Genomic DNA, 15159 nt, shown 5'->3' on the forward strand with positions numbered 1-15159 from the left:
CAGAAGAGAAGCGCCAGAGACGGAAGGTAACCCAGGTATGGTCAGGTGAGCTTTGGGCCCCGCCCCCTTTCCAGCGCCGCAGGTGCGCCTCATTATAAGGCTGAGAATCAGAATGATGGCGTGTCTGTCTGAAGAGAAGAGCAGAAATGTCAACCAGCGGAGTGGAACCCGCAGCCCAGAGTCCGCTGCTGTCCTCCAGGTACGAACCAGAACCAGAACCAGAACCTAAACCTCAGGTAGAGTTCTTAGAACAAGTTTCTAACTTGGAGGAAAACTGCCTCCTCTGTAGTTTACATTGAGCTCTATCTTTCTGACCTGTTGTCTGTTAAACTGATTACACTCCAAATGTTAAAGTTTTGAGCTTTGAACCTATTTTGGGTTTATTTCTTAACTCATTTGGACTGGCTGGTTCAGATTCTTGCTGTGTTTGGTCCCAAGTTTCACCTCCCAGGCTTAGTGGTGTGAATTCAGAGGATATCATCCAGAATCAGTCAAATAAAACTGATTTCCATCGGAGTCATCACCAAGAAGCTCTCTGGTTTTGGTAAATTTAAATGTAAAGCGTTTTTTTTTCTTCCCTCTTCTGGGTAATAAAATGTTGAGTTTTCAGATGATTAAATCAATAAAATGGATAGTTAATTCAGTCATGAGGAAGTCTGCTGACCCAGATACTCACTTTCTCCACAATTAAGCGACAAAAGGTCACAGCTAAAGAAGCTGTCCAGAGTTCTGTATCAAAACATAATGGAAAGTTGAGTGGAAGGATAAATTGTGGTAGTAATAAAACTAAAGTTGACCTTGAGAGGATTGTGAAGCAAAGTTAACTTTTCTTCTTATTCTGGAGGAAGAGTGGAGAGAAACGGATTGCTTCCTGTTGGTGAAGTTCTGGGTCACCATGACATGATCTGGTTGTGATCTACTGGGTCTTCTGGAGTTCAGTCAATGGAGTTGGGGAGCTTAGAGCTCCTCCTGGTTCCATTTTCCAGCTGGACTTGGTACCAACCCACAGTACCTGCTTTAATCACCACGGTAACGCCAACAAACTTGGCCTTATCTTTAACCTCATGGAGAATCTATGGAGTCAAGAGGAACAAAAGACACCAGAACCAATAATGAAGACGAGCTGAGGTTCTATCAGAGCAATCGGAACCTCAGCAGAACCTCCTCCACACCACAGGGATGCAGGAACTCATGGAGAGCGGAAGAGGACTAATGGATTAAAATAATTTTATTGGTCAGATGTAAAACTCAGACTTTGAAATTATTTTTTTAATGAATTTGAGATTTTTAACTTAAAAATGCATAAATGAATGCTTTCACTGTTTTCTAACTTGAATTCAGATCTTTAGGTGAAAATGTAAAAAGCTTCGAGATTAAATAAACTTTTCTAGTTTACCAAACAAAGTCTAAATATTAGACTTTTTTGGGGTGGGAAACTTACTGACCTGGGTCTGCCAGCTTCTCTTCCAGCCCCTGGTCGTGTGTTTGTGCCAATTCTTGGTCAGCGGCCATGTGGAGCGGCGTTCCCGACCTGATGCCGGCCGCCCCGGCAAGCTCCTCCCCCGAACCGTGGCTTCTCCCCGGCTGCAGCTCCGTCTACAACACCCTGGTCAGGTAGGTGGCTCACCTGGTCACTGGTTCCTACCGGAAGGTCAGGTCAGTGCTGCCCCCTACAGGAAGGGATGGATAATTAAACTGCAGCAGGTCTTATTTGGTTTTGATCAAGACTGCAGTTCAGATTCTTTCCCTCCAGGTGGCAACACAGCTGGGTTTTTATGGAAACAAATTTCTGCCATGAAAGAAAAAATAAAAGCCCACCTGGAAGTCATTATTATTATACTGGAGCAAGACTTCGCAGAGAAACGGTCACTTTTACTGGAAGTTGGAAGTTTTTTTTTTTTCTCTCTCTTCTGGAAGATGACATTTCCAGATTACTTATTTATTTTCTTTTGAGTGATCTTCTGAAATGTCTGCATTGTGCTGGATATTTGCTCCATAACGTTTTTCCTTCTGGTTTTCCAGCAACGCATCTCCGATCCCATCTCCCCTGGCTGCCAGCGGACTTCGAGGACGAGAGCGAACCGGAAGCAAGCCTCGCAGGTTTTTATCTCCACCAACCCGACCAAGCCGCTTCTCTGCAGGAACCGCAGGACTTCATTGTTTTCTTCCTGGGATCCAGACTCTTAAAGCTGTCTGGATCATTTCATTCAGGACTTTAGGCTCCTGCTGCTTCTGGAAGGAAAACGTGCAGATCAGGACAAACCTTCAGTCTGAAACATTAAGTGTTTTTATTGCGTGGAGTCTAAATTAGGGGTATCCAAAGTGTGGCTCAGGGGTCATTTGTAGACAAAACTATGACCCAAAAAATGTAAATCTACTAGATGAATTATTCATCTTTTAATAACCAAACCTTCTACTTTCCCTTTTATTGTTCAAAAATGGCAAAACGCCCTCATTTTTAAGGCTGGAAATTTGTGAAAATGTTTTCTGTTTTGGGTTTCTCGAGTTGTGGATTCTTAAAGTTTTCCTCGGCAGGCCGTCCATCCTGGAGCGCTGCATCCTCAAGGTGTCCACCAGCAGTGTGGCGGTGGGGACAGAAGACGTAGACGGGAAAAGGTCAGCATGACGGTGACCCGGATTGGTCGGGTTTGTTTGAACCTCGGCTGATTTGCGCAGCATGTTTTGGTCTGCTTTATGGCGGGTTTGGTCACCATGGTGACGGCTTGGCCTCTGTTTCCTGCAGGCCGCTGTTTCCCCGCTGCTACCCCCGCCTGCCAGACCCGGCCAACACCGAGACGAACGCAGCAGTCCTGAAGCGGCGCCAGAAGCAGATCCAGTACGGGAAGAACACCAGTGGCTACCAGAACTACCTGCAGCAGGTCCCCAAGTGAGAAACCATCTCTGAAGTTGGGATGTTCAGACACAAACTATTAATTACTGCTTTTTAATGAACCCACAGTCGATGCTACAAAATATGTAAAAAAATAAAAAAAACTTTTAGAATGATTTTATTCACCATTTAATTAAATTCATTTAGCATAAATGTTAACCTCATACCATTTGAATTTTAGATAACTTTGGCAGAAAATTATATTATATTTTTCAACATGGTCCCATCTTTTGATTACAGGAAAGTTATTTTTATTCATCTCATTAGTTAAAAATTAAGTTCGTATGATTTTCTGCAGCAGAGGTCCTTTATCTTGTCAGCAAAGTTTCCATTTCTAGCTATGCTAGCTTGAGGAGCAACACAACTTGATGAATTTACTGACAGCCAAGTAAATTACATTTGAATAATTATTTAAACTTGTATTTATTTTTAAAAGATGATTGAAAAACAAAAAATCAAGATAAATGCAAGATTTAAACATTTCTGGGATTCAAATTTTTTTCATTTAATTTTTGCATGTTTTTTTCCTCATCTTCTTTCAGTCTCCTCCACAGCACCCCCTGTTGGCTCATGTTTAAAAGAAAAAAAAAAAAAACACTGCTGTTGGACGCCACTGTCACCAGCATCACTGAACTGCACACAGTAGCTGCAATTAAGCATATTTTCAAATTTGATATGTAATACACTCATGGCATGAATAGTCAAGAAAATACTTAAATTAAATCACAATAAGGACAGTTTAAGGTGTTTTTAAGCAGTATTTGAAATTTATCTTGACGATGATAAATTTTCACGATAAAGGCCCACCTGTATGCTGAAGGCTTGGGCTCTGCCCCCTGATCGGCTGATCTCCTCCACAGACACCTGCGGGACCCAAAGCTCCACCCAGCCACGCCCAACAAGTACCGGAAGTACAGCCGGCGCTCCTGGGACATGCAGGTGCGTCTGTGGAGGCGTGCGCTGCATCTGTGGGACCCTCCGGCCAGCGACGCCCCGGACACGCCTGACCCGGTGGAGCAGCTGTAGGTGGCGCCCCCTGCTGGACGCTCTCGGCAGCAGAAAGCGCAGCGTCTCATCCTCCTCTGGTGTTTGCAGGCAGAGCCAGCTGGCCAAGATGACGTCGGAACTGTGCAAGGATGGAGGAGACGAGCAGAGAGAGAAGGAGACTCCTGCAGCCTCTGATGCCTCCTCGGTGTCTCCTCCGTCTGTGGACGTTCCTGGAGCCTGGACCGTTCCACTGTCCCCAGTAAGGCCTTGCCTCTGTACTCGCCGATTATTGCAGGAGGAAGTGTTTTCTTCCTCTAAACAATGATGGTCTGATGTAAACATCTAGCTACATCAGATGTTTACATCTGATGCAGGTCAGTGGGTGATCAGTCATGTATGGCGGTATTTATATATCCTTCTATTGTCCACCCAGCATGGGGCCATCTACTGATCTCATTAATAATTGGCGGCCCAGTAACTAAGCAAGTGGCTAACATGCCTAGCTTGGTCATCCACTAGATTGTCTACTTCCTCTGTTGTTTGTCAGCATTGGATTGGCTAGCAGTTTCACTTAGGCTGGTCTCGTGCAACTTGAACTTTCTGCTTAAACGTTAAGAAAAATCATTGGCATACAGAATTTGTAGTGCCATATGAAGTATCCACTGCTGGTTGTGCAGTAGTCTTGACTTCGGTTTGAAAACCACATCATACATTCAAATGGTTTGTTTCATTAACTGAAACTAAAGTAAATCTAGACAAACCAGTTTATAGGTTAATGTTTAGATTCTGACAGACTGAAGATACCCCAAAGTCTTTATCTGGGCTCATGGTTCATGGACTCTGGCTTGGGTTAACTCCTCCTCACACAGCCCCTGATTAACCAGCTGCAGGATAATTGCACGTGCTCGCCGATTTAAGCAGGTCTGGAACCGAGCCGGCCCCTGATCACTTAAGTGCTTCATGTTGAGCCTGGTTCTCAACATGGAGACATGCATGGTTCTCCTCGGGGCTGGTTCATAATGGAACCCTGTGGGGTGAAAAAACTGGTTTTATTCAGTCGATCAGTTTGTGCTGCAGGTAGAATTAATGTCAGCTGAACGCGATTCCGAGTTAGAACTCTGAGTGACTGACCTGTTTTCCTTCATCCGGCAGCTGGAGTCAAGCCACCGGCTTTTTCGCTCTCCTCCTGGCCTCAGCTACTCCAGCAGGAGTCAGCTAACCCCTGATGACGACATGAACGACTGGCTCCGCCTCCTGATGGAAACTGACCACACCCCAGGTGAGGCCACATTCATCCCTCATAACACCTTCCAATCTCTAACTGAACCTGGGTCATGAAAGCATGATTAAAACTAAAAAAAAAAAAAACATGAATTTGAGTTTTATTCCTGATAGATTTGGTTCTAAGGTTGTTTTCCCTCCTGATGGTTCAGTTGACTCAGTTCTATTGGGTCCAAATCTTAATCTGTTCCATCTCCATCTGCTGTAGTTCTTTCTCTCTGCTGAGTCAAACCAACCAAACCCTTTGAGCAACTTGTTCTCCTCCTCCCCTATGGTGGCGCTGCACCACTGAAGGAAACGACACAAAAACCTCTGAAGAAGACGGAGTGTTACTTCCTCTTTCACCAAATGGAAACTAAATTGGAGTGCTTTTTAGTGGTTGGAGGATTTATGTCTTTGGTTAAATACCACATGTAATTTCTCTTGCTAGGCTAGCACATTAGCGTTAGTTGTATTTACCCAGAATGCCCTGCACTGTAGTCCACTTCCTGCTTTTGGAGCGGTCTCCGGTCCGCTTGGCATTCACATATGCATTCAAACCAAATCCAGACCGAGGTTTGTAGAACCAGAAGTCCATTAGTGTTCACACCTCGCTAACTGAACCATACTTTATAGGCAAACGAACTGAACAAGGCTGGTGATAATGTAGCCTAAAAGTGATGTATGGACATGAAACGAAGGTCAAGGTGGGTCCAAAAGGGACTTTTTGTCTTCTCCTTACCTTAGAAGTCCTAGAACCTGCAGTTACTCTTGTTGAACACTTGGGGGCAGCAGACATGTCAAATCGTGCACTGACGCACTTTAGTTTCTGAATGAATGGAAACTTTAATCTAGAATCATTTTTAATCATCTGACTTCTTCTGGAAGCAGATTAAAATCTAAATCTGAAGCTTTTGGTATTAATTTTTGTTCCTGCAGGTCTGAACCAGACCAGAACCTTTGTCCAGATCTACAATTTAACTCTTATTCCTCGGGTCTGTCTCCTCAGATTTCGGCTCTGACGACCAGCAGGTTCCTGTGTTTTCCGATCAGCTCTTCTGGAATCCGTATTGACGACCCGATCCTAGCCCAGTTGGACCTGATGTTGAATGAACTGGACCTGACCTGTTTTCTGCTGATTCTGAACTCTTCCAAATGTTTTGGGGTTTTGGAGCCAGAAACTCACTCGTCTTTTAAAGATCACCACAAACCTACGTCACCGCTGGTGGCGCACGACCTGCCCAGTGACGCACGACCCAGCCCGTCCCGGTCCGGTCCCCGCCCCTGGCGGTTGGATGCCTTACTGTTAGCACTAGTTTTAGTTTAACTGCATTAGAATGAGCACAGTCACCTGTGTCACGCCGGGTTCCTGCACTGAGGGAACGTCACGAGTTTGTCCCGTTCGTCACTCGGTTCTTCACCTGCATCTTCCGCTCCTCCTCCTCATGTTTCTTTTAAAAAATGAAGCTCCTGATCAGTGGAGTCGAAGCGCTTCCACTTTGGTGTTCTGAGATTTCTTTTACTTCCATGTGCTGCTTTATGAGTAAAGTGAAATGTGATTAATAAAGATGTAAATAAAGAGTCAAAACCTAAAGCCTGACCTGATCTCTGCTTCAAACCGGGACTACTGGGAGAAGATGTTCTGGTCCTGCTACCAGTGCTGAACCAGCTCTGGTTCTGGAAGAGAAAAGGATGGCCCAGATGTTCCTGAATCGTTCAGCTCTACAACTGCAGTTCCAGTGGATGCAGAATTAGTTCTTTATGCAGATGTTCTATTGTGGTTGGTCTTTAACATTTCTCTTTCAACATACACCATTTTGTTTTCTTTTGGTCAGAAATGGATCATTTAGATTTTTTTTCCTCCAAGTCAAAAGATCTGAGCTAGATTTTTAAAGGCCTCACTGGAGCAGTCACCCAGGGCCTCATGTTTTGGGGGTGGCCCAAAAGATTTGGCATGTTGTGATTGTGCAAACTTCAATACTCAGAGCAGCTCACACAAAGTGCTTTAATGTTAAATTTCTATAAATGTATACAATACTGAAATATTTGAACTTAACTATTTCAGTGTTGAACATGGAGCCATTTCAGGTGGGACATTTTGCTGTTGTGTTGGCCTACCTATTAATGTACTGTAATTTGATTTTTATTTTAATGAAGTCCAGCGCTGCAGCATAGGATCCCTGATCCACCTGCTTAGGAGCATTTTCAACCTTTTTTCATGTTATGAGTTTTCCCTGGCTCGGTTTTGACCTGTAATGTGTATTTTGGAAGTCTTGAATGTGGAGGTGGAGGTGTGTGTCTGCAGAGACGGATTGAGGTGTTCAGATACGGACAGGTGAGGGTGGAGGTGCTCAGCTGCAGGACTGTGATTTCTGTAGGCTTGTCCTTTAACCACAGCCTCCAGGAAGAGACAGCGGATCAGAGCTGCTGCTGTAAACAAGCTGCTATCGGCCTGGGAACTACAGTTCCCATCATCCCCTGCGCTGCGGGCTTGTTTTGCTCCAGCTGGATTATTTTTTATTTCTGCAGGATTTCTGGCCAGATATTCAGCTGTTTGCGATCTGCAGAGGCTGGAGGAGTAAAATAAGAGAAGAGGAGCAGGTGCTGATGATGAAGCATGAAGCATCGCTCCTCCTCCTCCTCCTCCTTCTCCTCTTCATCCTCCTCCTGGCACCGTAAATGTTATTTATGAATGCCCGCCGCTCACGGGCGTGTGCGCGCAGGATTTCCATTATTATGCTGGATAATTAGGAGACATCGCGCTGAGATCAGAACTGAGCTGCGGGTCGGTACCGGAGCCGAGCGACATCATCCGTGCTTTGATTCATTTCGGTGGGTTCGGTGCCGCTGCTCCTCGGTAATACTGGGTCAATACACCGTGCACCGGAACCGCCTCACTTCGACACCAGACCAGGTAAGCTGCCGCTGGGACCCGGGAGGAGGGGGGACCACTGCATGTTCGGTTCTATCGTGGTTCGGGTCGGTCTGCGGCGTGCTTCCCTCCCGTGTCCCCGCTAAGGGGCTCCGCGGACCGGCCTGTGTGTGCCAGCAGCGCCGCTGTGACCATCCAGGCTGGCGGGGAGGCAGCAGGCCTGTAGCCGAGCATCAACTGAGGATCTCCGTTTGTTTATTCAGGCTGTGCCGCTAACAGCGCCGTTAGCTGACGCTAGCTGGGCTCTGGTTGCTGCTGTTACCCCCGGTTAGCCCCCCGATGCATCCCATTACCCCCAACACCTCATTAGTCTTCCCATTCGGCCTCCTATTTACCCCCATTATTACCCAGTAGCCCCCAGTTAGCCCTAGTTTTACTGTTACCCCCTCTACCACCCCGCCATACACCCATTACCCCACCACCCATTTGTCCCTATAATTCCCAATAAGCCCCCTTAGTGTTACCCCTTCTGTTGGCCACCCTGTCACCCTGTACCCAATTAGCCATTGTCACCCCCAATTTACTCCTGTTAATGTTACCCCCTCTGTTAGCCACTCCATTAGCCTTTATCACTGCTTTCTTAGCTATTTAGTTAGCCCCTGTTACCCTGAAATACCCCATTTGGCCCTTGTACCCCTCTTTTATCCCCGTTAGCCCTGTCAGTTGTACTGTCTCTCCTTGTTAATCCTCCTTTTGTCCAGTTACCCCCACTTTTAACCACTCAGTTAGTCCCTGTTACTCTGGTTAACAGAGGGCTATTACCCCTCTGTTAACCATTCCATCAGTCTTTATTACCCCTCTGGCAGCTATGTAGTTTGCCCTGTTTCCATAAAATACCCCATTTTACCCTCCTACCCCTCTTTTACCCACCCCATTAGCCTATTAGTGGCATTGTCTGTTAGCCACTTGCCAATCTTCCTTCTGGCCAATTAAGTCACCCCTTTAGCCACTCTGTTAGCCCCCTTTTAAAATGACCTCTTTTATTTCCCCTTTGATGTCCCTTTTTTGTGTTACCCCTTCAATGGGGTGCCTCATTAGCGCCCCCTGCTGCATCTGCCTCTAGGGCCACAGTTGGATCCAGATATAGGGACACTTGAGGGGAACCGATGGATTTGGCTCTATGGGAACCGTTACATCTGATTCTAGTGTAGCTAGCTGTTGCATCATGGTCTAGTTGTAGCGTGGTCTTGTTGGGTCTGCTGTTAATTTGCATTGTGTTGTTTATAAACTATTTGTAACATTCTTTATCATTGTTTGTTTGTTTTGTTGGCTGAGCAAAAGTGTTGATGGATTCAGCTTCTAGTTTGATTCTTCAATGCTAACTTGAACTTGTGTTTCTCCCCAGGTGTGTTCCCGGGGCAACAGGTGAATGATGATGTCCTTGTGATAGTGGGCGGGGCTGCATGGGCCTGAGGGGGTAAGGAGGCGGAGTCTCTGCCTTAAGCTCCTCCCCTCTCCTTCCTGCCACGGAACAAACAGACAGAAAAAAACACGGCCAGAGCTCTCCCTTCCCTCTTCCTCCTCCCCCTCTCTCCTCCCTGTTCTTTCCCCCTCCTGACCCCACCTCTTCCTCGCCGCCCTCCCCCGTCTCTCCCCTCGGCCCCTGCCACCATGCTGTGGTCTCGCTGCTGGTGGAGAGCCTGAGGAAACAGACTCTGGCAGGCGACCCTGCTCAGCCGGGGGACTACTACCTGGTGAGGCACTCAGCCAGAGAAACCCAGGTGAACATTCAGATCCAAGAGTTTCGCTGACACCAAAGCTTTTTCTTTCAGTCCCTGCTGGACCCGAAAACCCTCCCAGAGTGCTGGCCCCCAGATGGCTTGATGCCTGGTGAGTGTTTGGCCGAGGTGGCAGCCTGCTGTTCAGGCAGGAGGCTTAAGAAGTACTAGATTATTTTAGCAATCGAGTATCTATAGACTATTCTGGCAATTAATCGAGTAACAACTGGATAAAAAACACATAATATAAGTTGTTTTTTATTTTTAAGCAGCAATTTATCACAATATGTTGTGGTATTGTGTTAATGATAAAAGTGACATTAAGAACGTTTTATTGCACCTGTTTCAGCTAACCTTAAGATTGTAACTGTCACAGCAATTACAGCCCCACAAACATGAACATTGCTCTTTAAAAACATTCCCATCTGTAATACGAGAACTGTGATTTATATCACAGTAACTGCATTTTCAAATTTATTGGTATTTGTTGATGTTTTTATTGTGAAGAAAATAGTAAAACTAACAAACCTGACAATAATGACAGTTTTGTAAGGTTTTAAACATAATTAATTACAATGTAACGTAAGAACCATAAATAAAAATTCTTATAAGAAATTTAAGAAATGTCCACCACTAGTTATGAGCACAGTGGCGAAACCTTAAACTGCTACAGAGTAAGTTACTCAGCAGGTTGTTGCTAAGCAACCAAAGAGTGAGTTTCTAGGCAACCAGTAAGTGAGTTGCTAGGCAACCAGTAAGTGAGTTGCTAAGCAACCAAATAATGAGTGAGTTATTTGAAGCCACCCAGCTAGCTTAGCTGGCTGTGAGAGTTTGAGCAGCTAATTTCTACATTTCCCAGAATACCGTGCGGTTCCTCATTGGAGTTCAGTGAATATTCCATTTGTTGAATATTCTGTCAAATGTCTTATCTGTAGATACTGGTCACGTATCTATTGCGATATATATTGTTATTGATTAACAGTCCAGCCCTACAGCCAATCAGAACGCCGGACCAGGTGTCACTTCTGTGGAGAGAAAAATAACAGAGAAAACGGAGTTAGTAGTTGAAATGCCAGCAAACTGGAGAGTAGTAGGAGAAAAAAATCAGAGTGAGGAGACAGAGGAAGGTAGGTACGGCAGACAACTGTCATGGTTGATTTAAAGGTTTCTGCTTATTTAGGTTATTATTATTAGTTCAGTTTGTAGCATGAATAAAACCTAAAATGAAATTCATCTCAGTAGAATCACTTCCTGTTTGTGTTTCCCCAGAGAGCAGCTACTGGCAGCTCTGCCCTCCCTCTAAGACCAGCCTGCAGGGGGGGTTGCTGAGCTCTAGTTTTCCCCCCGGCCCTGTACCGTTGGTGCCCCCCGATGCCCACCTTCAGGAGGCCGGCGACCCGCTGGAGGGGGGCCCCTCTGAGCCCCAGCGACCCTTGGCACCCAGCACCTCGGCGTCAGAGCTGTCCCTGTCTGGGGCAGCGGCGGCGCTCCCCCCGGGGCCTGGACCGCCCCCTCCACCACCCCCGCCCCCCAAGCGCCACTGCCGCTCGCTGTCGGTGCCGGAGGACTTATCGCGCTGCCGCTACACCTGGAGGCCCAGCGCTTCTCGCGTCTGGACTCCCGTCAGCCGCCAGCAGTGCCACGGCGGCGTGGGCGGAGGCGTGGCGGGCGGGGGCGTGGCAGTGGCGGCAGGGGGTGTGGGCATGGCAGGGGGCGGAGCCTGCCCGCTGCGCGCCCCCAGCTCCTCTCTGACGTCGTCGCTGCACTCCTCTTCCAGCCCCACCTTCTTCAGCCTGGCACTGTCGCCGGACTCGCCATTGCCGTGGAGCTTCCCCTGGGACCCCAGTGAGGCGGCGGCAGGAGGTGGAGCCTGCTGTTGCTTTTTCCCCTCCCCCTCCTCTTGCTCATCATCACCCTCCCCTCTGCACCCACCTCCGCCCCCCCAGCGGCGCTTCTCCCTCTCGCCGGTGCTCATCAGAGACTCGGCCACCTCCACCTTCCTTCCTCCACCTCCGGTCCCCAGCCAGGCGGCACCACCCCCGCCTGGCTACGCCGCCGCCGGAGCCGCCGTTGGGGGGCCGGTACCCCCCTCGCCCTCTTCCGCCTGCAGCACGCCATCTTCTCTCCGCCGCAGCCTTCCGCCTCAGCTGCCGCGCTGCCACTCGCAGCCCTGCGACCTACTGCTGCTGAAGCCGGGCTTGAAGCGGCGCCGCGACCCCGACCGACCCTGCGCCCGGCCCGTCCTTGACTTCACCAAGATGACACAGGTAGCCGATTGGTTGGTGTGTTTGCTATTTTATTTTGCTAATAATACAAATTTATTCTTATGACTATTCTCATGTTATTACAACTTTATGCTGGTATTTTATTCTCATGTTATTACGACTTTTATCATGTTATTATCACAACTTTATTCTCGCTACGCCTTCTCGTATTATTACGACTTTATTCTCATCATGACCTTCTTCTTGTATTATTATGACTTTAATGCAGTGCTTAGCTCCTTGCTTATATCTTTCCTTAGAGTCTTTAATGTGTTTAGTGCCATGTTTATCTCTGTGTTTAGCTTCCTTTTTCTCACCGTGTTTAGCCCCTCCTCCTGCTTCCTTATGTCCCTGCAGACACGCAGCATTGACCCGCAGTGCCTGGAGCGCGGTGGTAGATTAGCCTGTGGCGGCGACGTCTGTATGGGCATGGAGGCCTTCATGGGCGACTTTCGGGGCTCCTGCTCGCCCGCCGAGTGCCTGGGCCGCACCAGCATCGGGCCGCTGAGTGAGAGTGACGAGGAGTGCCGTGAGGATGATGAGGACGAAGAGGAGGAGGCAGAGGAGCGCGAGGCTGCACAGCAGGCCGTATTTGAGAGGGATTGTACAGAACTGGACCTGAACTTGATAGAAGAAAACTGACTTGTTGTAAATGAAGGCTGTTCTCTGTTTCTGTTTTCTAACTGAGTTTTATTTTGAAATGACCTGACCCCAGCCCTTCTTCCTGTCCCACCATCTTCTCAACACTCGGCGAGTCCTCGCCACCAATCAGCAGAGCTCTCAGGAACAACATCTTCTCCCATTGGACGAGCTGATTACTGGCAACAGTGATGATGTGGTGGCCGACAGACCTGGATAGACTGGTCCGTTCCAGTTGGGTTGGACCAGTACCAGCTGTGGTCCAGGTAACTTCCAACACGTCTGACGAGGCGAACGCGGCGCTGCAGCGGCCGACCTAGACAGTCCTGAACCGCCACAGAAACGTAATCCAGAATAATCTTCACACCAAAGATGAAATGAAACATAAATACTCTCATAGATATAAAAAATTAAATGAGTTCTGATCTGAAACAGAGATTAAAAAGTTAGTTTTGCATCTAATGACAATCAAGAGTCTAAAAAATAATTTCATCACCAGGGCCTTTAAAGGGTGAAAAACCTGCAGATTTCTGAATTTAAATTCCTCCAAAAACAAATGATTTTCCATTGCTGCAGTCATGTGACCCGGTCTTGGTGATGCGTTCAGGGTCGCTGCGGCGGTGCCTGTCAGTCGTCGCTGAGGGCAAAAAGCCACTGATGCTGTTGTTCAGCCGAGTGTTCGCACATTCCTGCTGTACACAACTGTCACTGAAAACACTACAACTGAGTGTGTGCGTGTGTGTGTGAGTGAGGGAGTGAGTGAGAGACATCACACCCTGCTGGTCATGTGACCTGTGCTTAGATTGAATCCACTGGATTTCTTCTGACAGTTTGTGTTTTAATTAAAATCGTTCAGTCATCTAGGTTTGGATTAAACCATAAAAAACTGCTCTAGTTATTTTCTGTTCAGTGAAGCAGAAACTTTAACTCATCTCCAGTTTTAGGATCTGTAATCTTGCCACAAAAACAACAAATTATTTAAGAAATAATGGAAATAATATATAAATACAAACTGAGAATTAACTTTGGATTCAAAAAAAGAACTTGAAAAAAAGCTTTAGATAGCAGTAAAATGCAAATTACAACCATGAATCTGATAAATTTGGCATAAAAAAGGTGAATCTGGGATTTAAATGAAATTGGTTTTAATCTCCAGAGGAAAAATTAATCCAGAGGAACAAACTCCCTCAAATTTTCAGTGAAAGACTTAAGCAGGTTTATTACTGGAGTCTTACTGGTTTGGTGGAATAATCTTGATTTAAAACGATAAATTTTTACTTTGTGTAAAAATGACAAGGATGTTTTTGTTTTAACTGGTAAATCTTAAATGTAATGTCAGCCACTGCCAATAGGGGGCAATCCAAATATTTAATATTATTGTTCTAACTTTATTTGTCTCAGTTGGATCCAAATATACGCTGAAAATGGCAGAAGAAACAAATTTTTTTCAGTCAGTTTCAGAGTCTGAGTCACACAAATGAATGATCCGGGCTGAACTGTGTTTAGTTAATCTGACAGAACCACTTAATCTGGATTCAATCTGAACACTGAGAAGTCACATAAACTGTTAAACATTTTAGTTTCACTGGTCGTTTGAGCTAATTGTTTCACATCCTGCCAGGTTTATGATGTTGTGTTCACCTGTTAGAGTTGGATAATCCAGCCCAGTCGCTGTTTAGCAGCTTTTCTGTTAGCTTTGATGCATAAACAGGACACAGTGATTTTATTTCCCTTTTATGGGTTTTGATCAACTCAGAAAAAAAAAAAAATCCAACGATAAAGATGATTTTTGATATAAGAAAGAACAGAATATGATGTATTTCAGCATCTGAGATTGGGAAACGCCCTTAAATGCATCAAAACAAGATTTTATACCGTTTTCACGCTGAAGCTGTTTAGAGGCTGGTTGGTGGATTATCGGCGTTTTGCTGTGGCTACTTTACTGTTAAACTTTTATAAATAATTTAAACCTTACATCATCTGTGTGTCTGTGTGCTATGAAGCATCTCTGCCCTCCAAAGCAGTTATAAACTGGGCTGAAACACAGAATATAGTCCGGTCACGTCATGACAACAATCTGGAAAAAGAAAATAAAAATTAGCTAACCCCCTAACGCTACTTTGCAAACCGTTATCTGTTTTTTTATCAGAGGGAAAATTTAATCCTGTGTGTTTGGGAATAAATCAACATTTAATTATATATTTATCCGTTTTACAGTTTAAATTACAACAATTTATCCTTAAATTATCACACACCTTGTTGATTTTATTTTTTTTTCTACAGTTAAAAGCAGGCCTTTGTGTTAGACTAGTTGACTCGGTGGTCATTTAATTGCATAAGGAAAATATTTTTGGCGTGCAGTTGCTGCTGTCTGCCTTTGTGGGGCAGTGTTGCTACCTGTGTGTGTGTGTGTGTGTGTGTGTGTGTGTGTGTGTGTGTGTGTGTGTGTGTGTGTGTGTGTGTGTGTGT

General features: G+C 46.0%; 2 protein-coding genes across 2 annotated transcripts in view; both read left to right on the forward strand.

Annotated features, from left to right (window-relative positions):
* The first annotated feature begins 92 nt into the window (after nucleotides 1–92).
* LOC103155408 (oocyte-specific histone RNA stem-loop-binding protein 2-like) lies at nucleotides 93–6731 on the forward strand. Its single transcript, XM_007577086.2, has 9 exons — nucleotides 93–199; nucleotides 1459–1614; nucleotides 2023–2100; nucleotides 2536–2616; nucleotides 2744–2887; nucleotides 3751–3912; nucleotides 3986–4136; nucleotides 5030–5156; nucleotides 6147–6731. Exons 1-9 carry the CDS (start codon nucleotides 147–149, stop codon nucleotides 6209–6211), a joined length of 1017 nt encoding a protein of 338 aa, XP_007577148.1. The 5' UTR covers nucleotides 93–146; the 3' UTR covers nucleotides 6212–6731.
* An 821-nt stretch (nucleotides 6732–7552) lies between these two features.
* The window catches only part of fam53c (family with sequence similarity 53 member C), an 8532-nt gene continuing 925 nt past the window's right edge, over nucleotides 7553–15159 (forward strand). Inside the window, exons 1-5 of the mRNA XM_007577087.2 lie at nucleotides 7553–8051; nucleotides 9415–9763; nucleotides 9842–9899; nucleotides 11057–12054; nucleotides 12409–15159. The exon at nucleotides 12409–15159 is cut by the window's right edge and continues 925 nt beyond it. Coding sequence (XP_007577149.1) covers nucleotides 9893–9899; nucleotides 11057–12054; nucleotides 12409–12693 — 1290 coding nt within the window. The 5' untranslated portion in view covers nucleotides 7553–8051; nucleotides 9415–9763; nucleotides 9842–9892 and the 3' untranslated portion in view covers nucleotides 12694–15159. The remainder of the gene's footprint in view (nucleotides 8052–9414; nucleotides 9764–9841; nucleotides 9900–11056; nucleotides 12055–12408) is intronic.

Source organism: Poecilia formosa, unplaced genomic scaffold (genome assembly GCF_000485575.1).
Source record: "Poecilia formosa unplaced genomic scaffold, Poecilia_formosa-5.1.2 Scaffold427, whole genome shotgun sequence".
NCBI lineage: Eukaryota > Metazoa > Chordata > Actinopteri > Cyprinodontiformes > Poeciliidae > Poecilia > Poecilia formosa.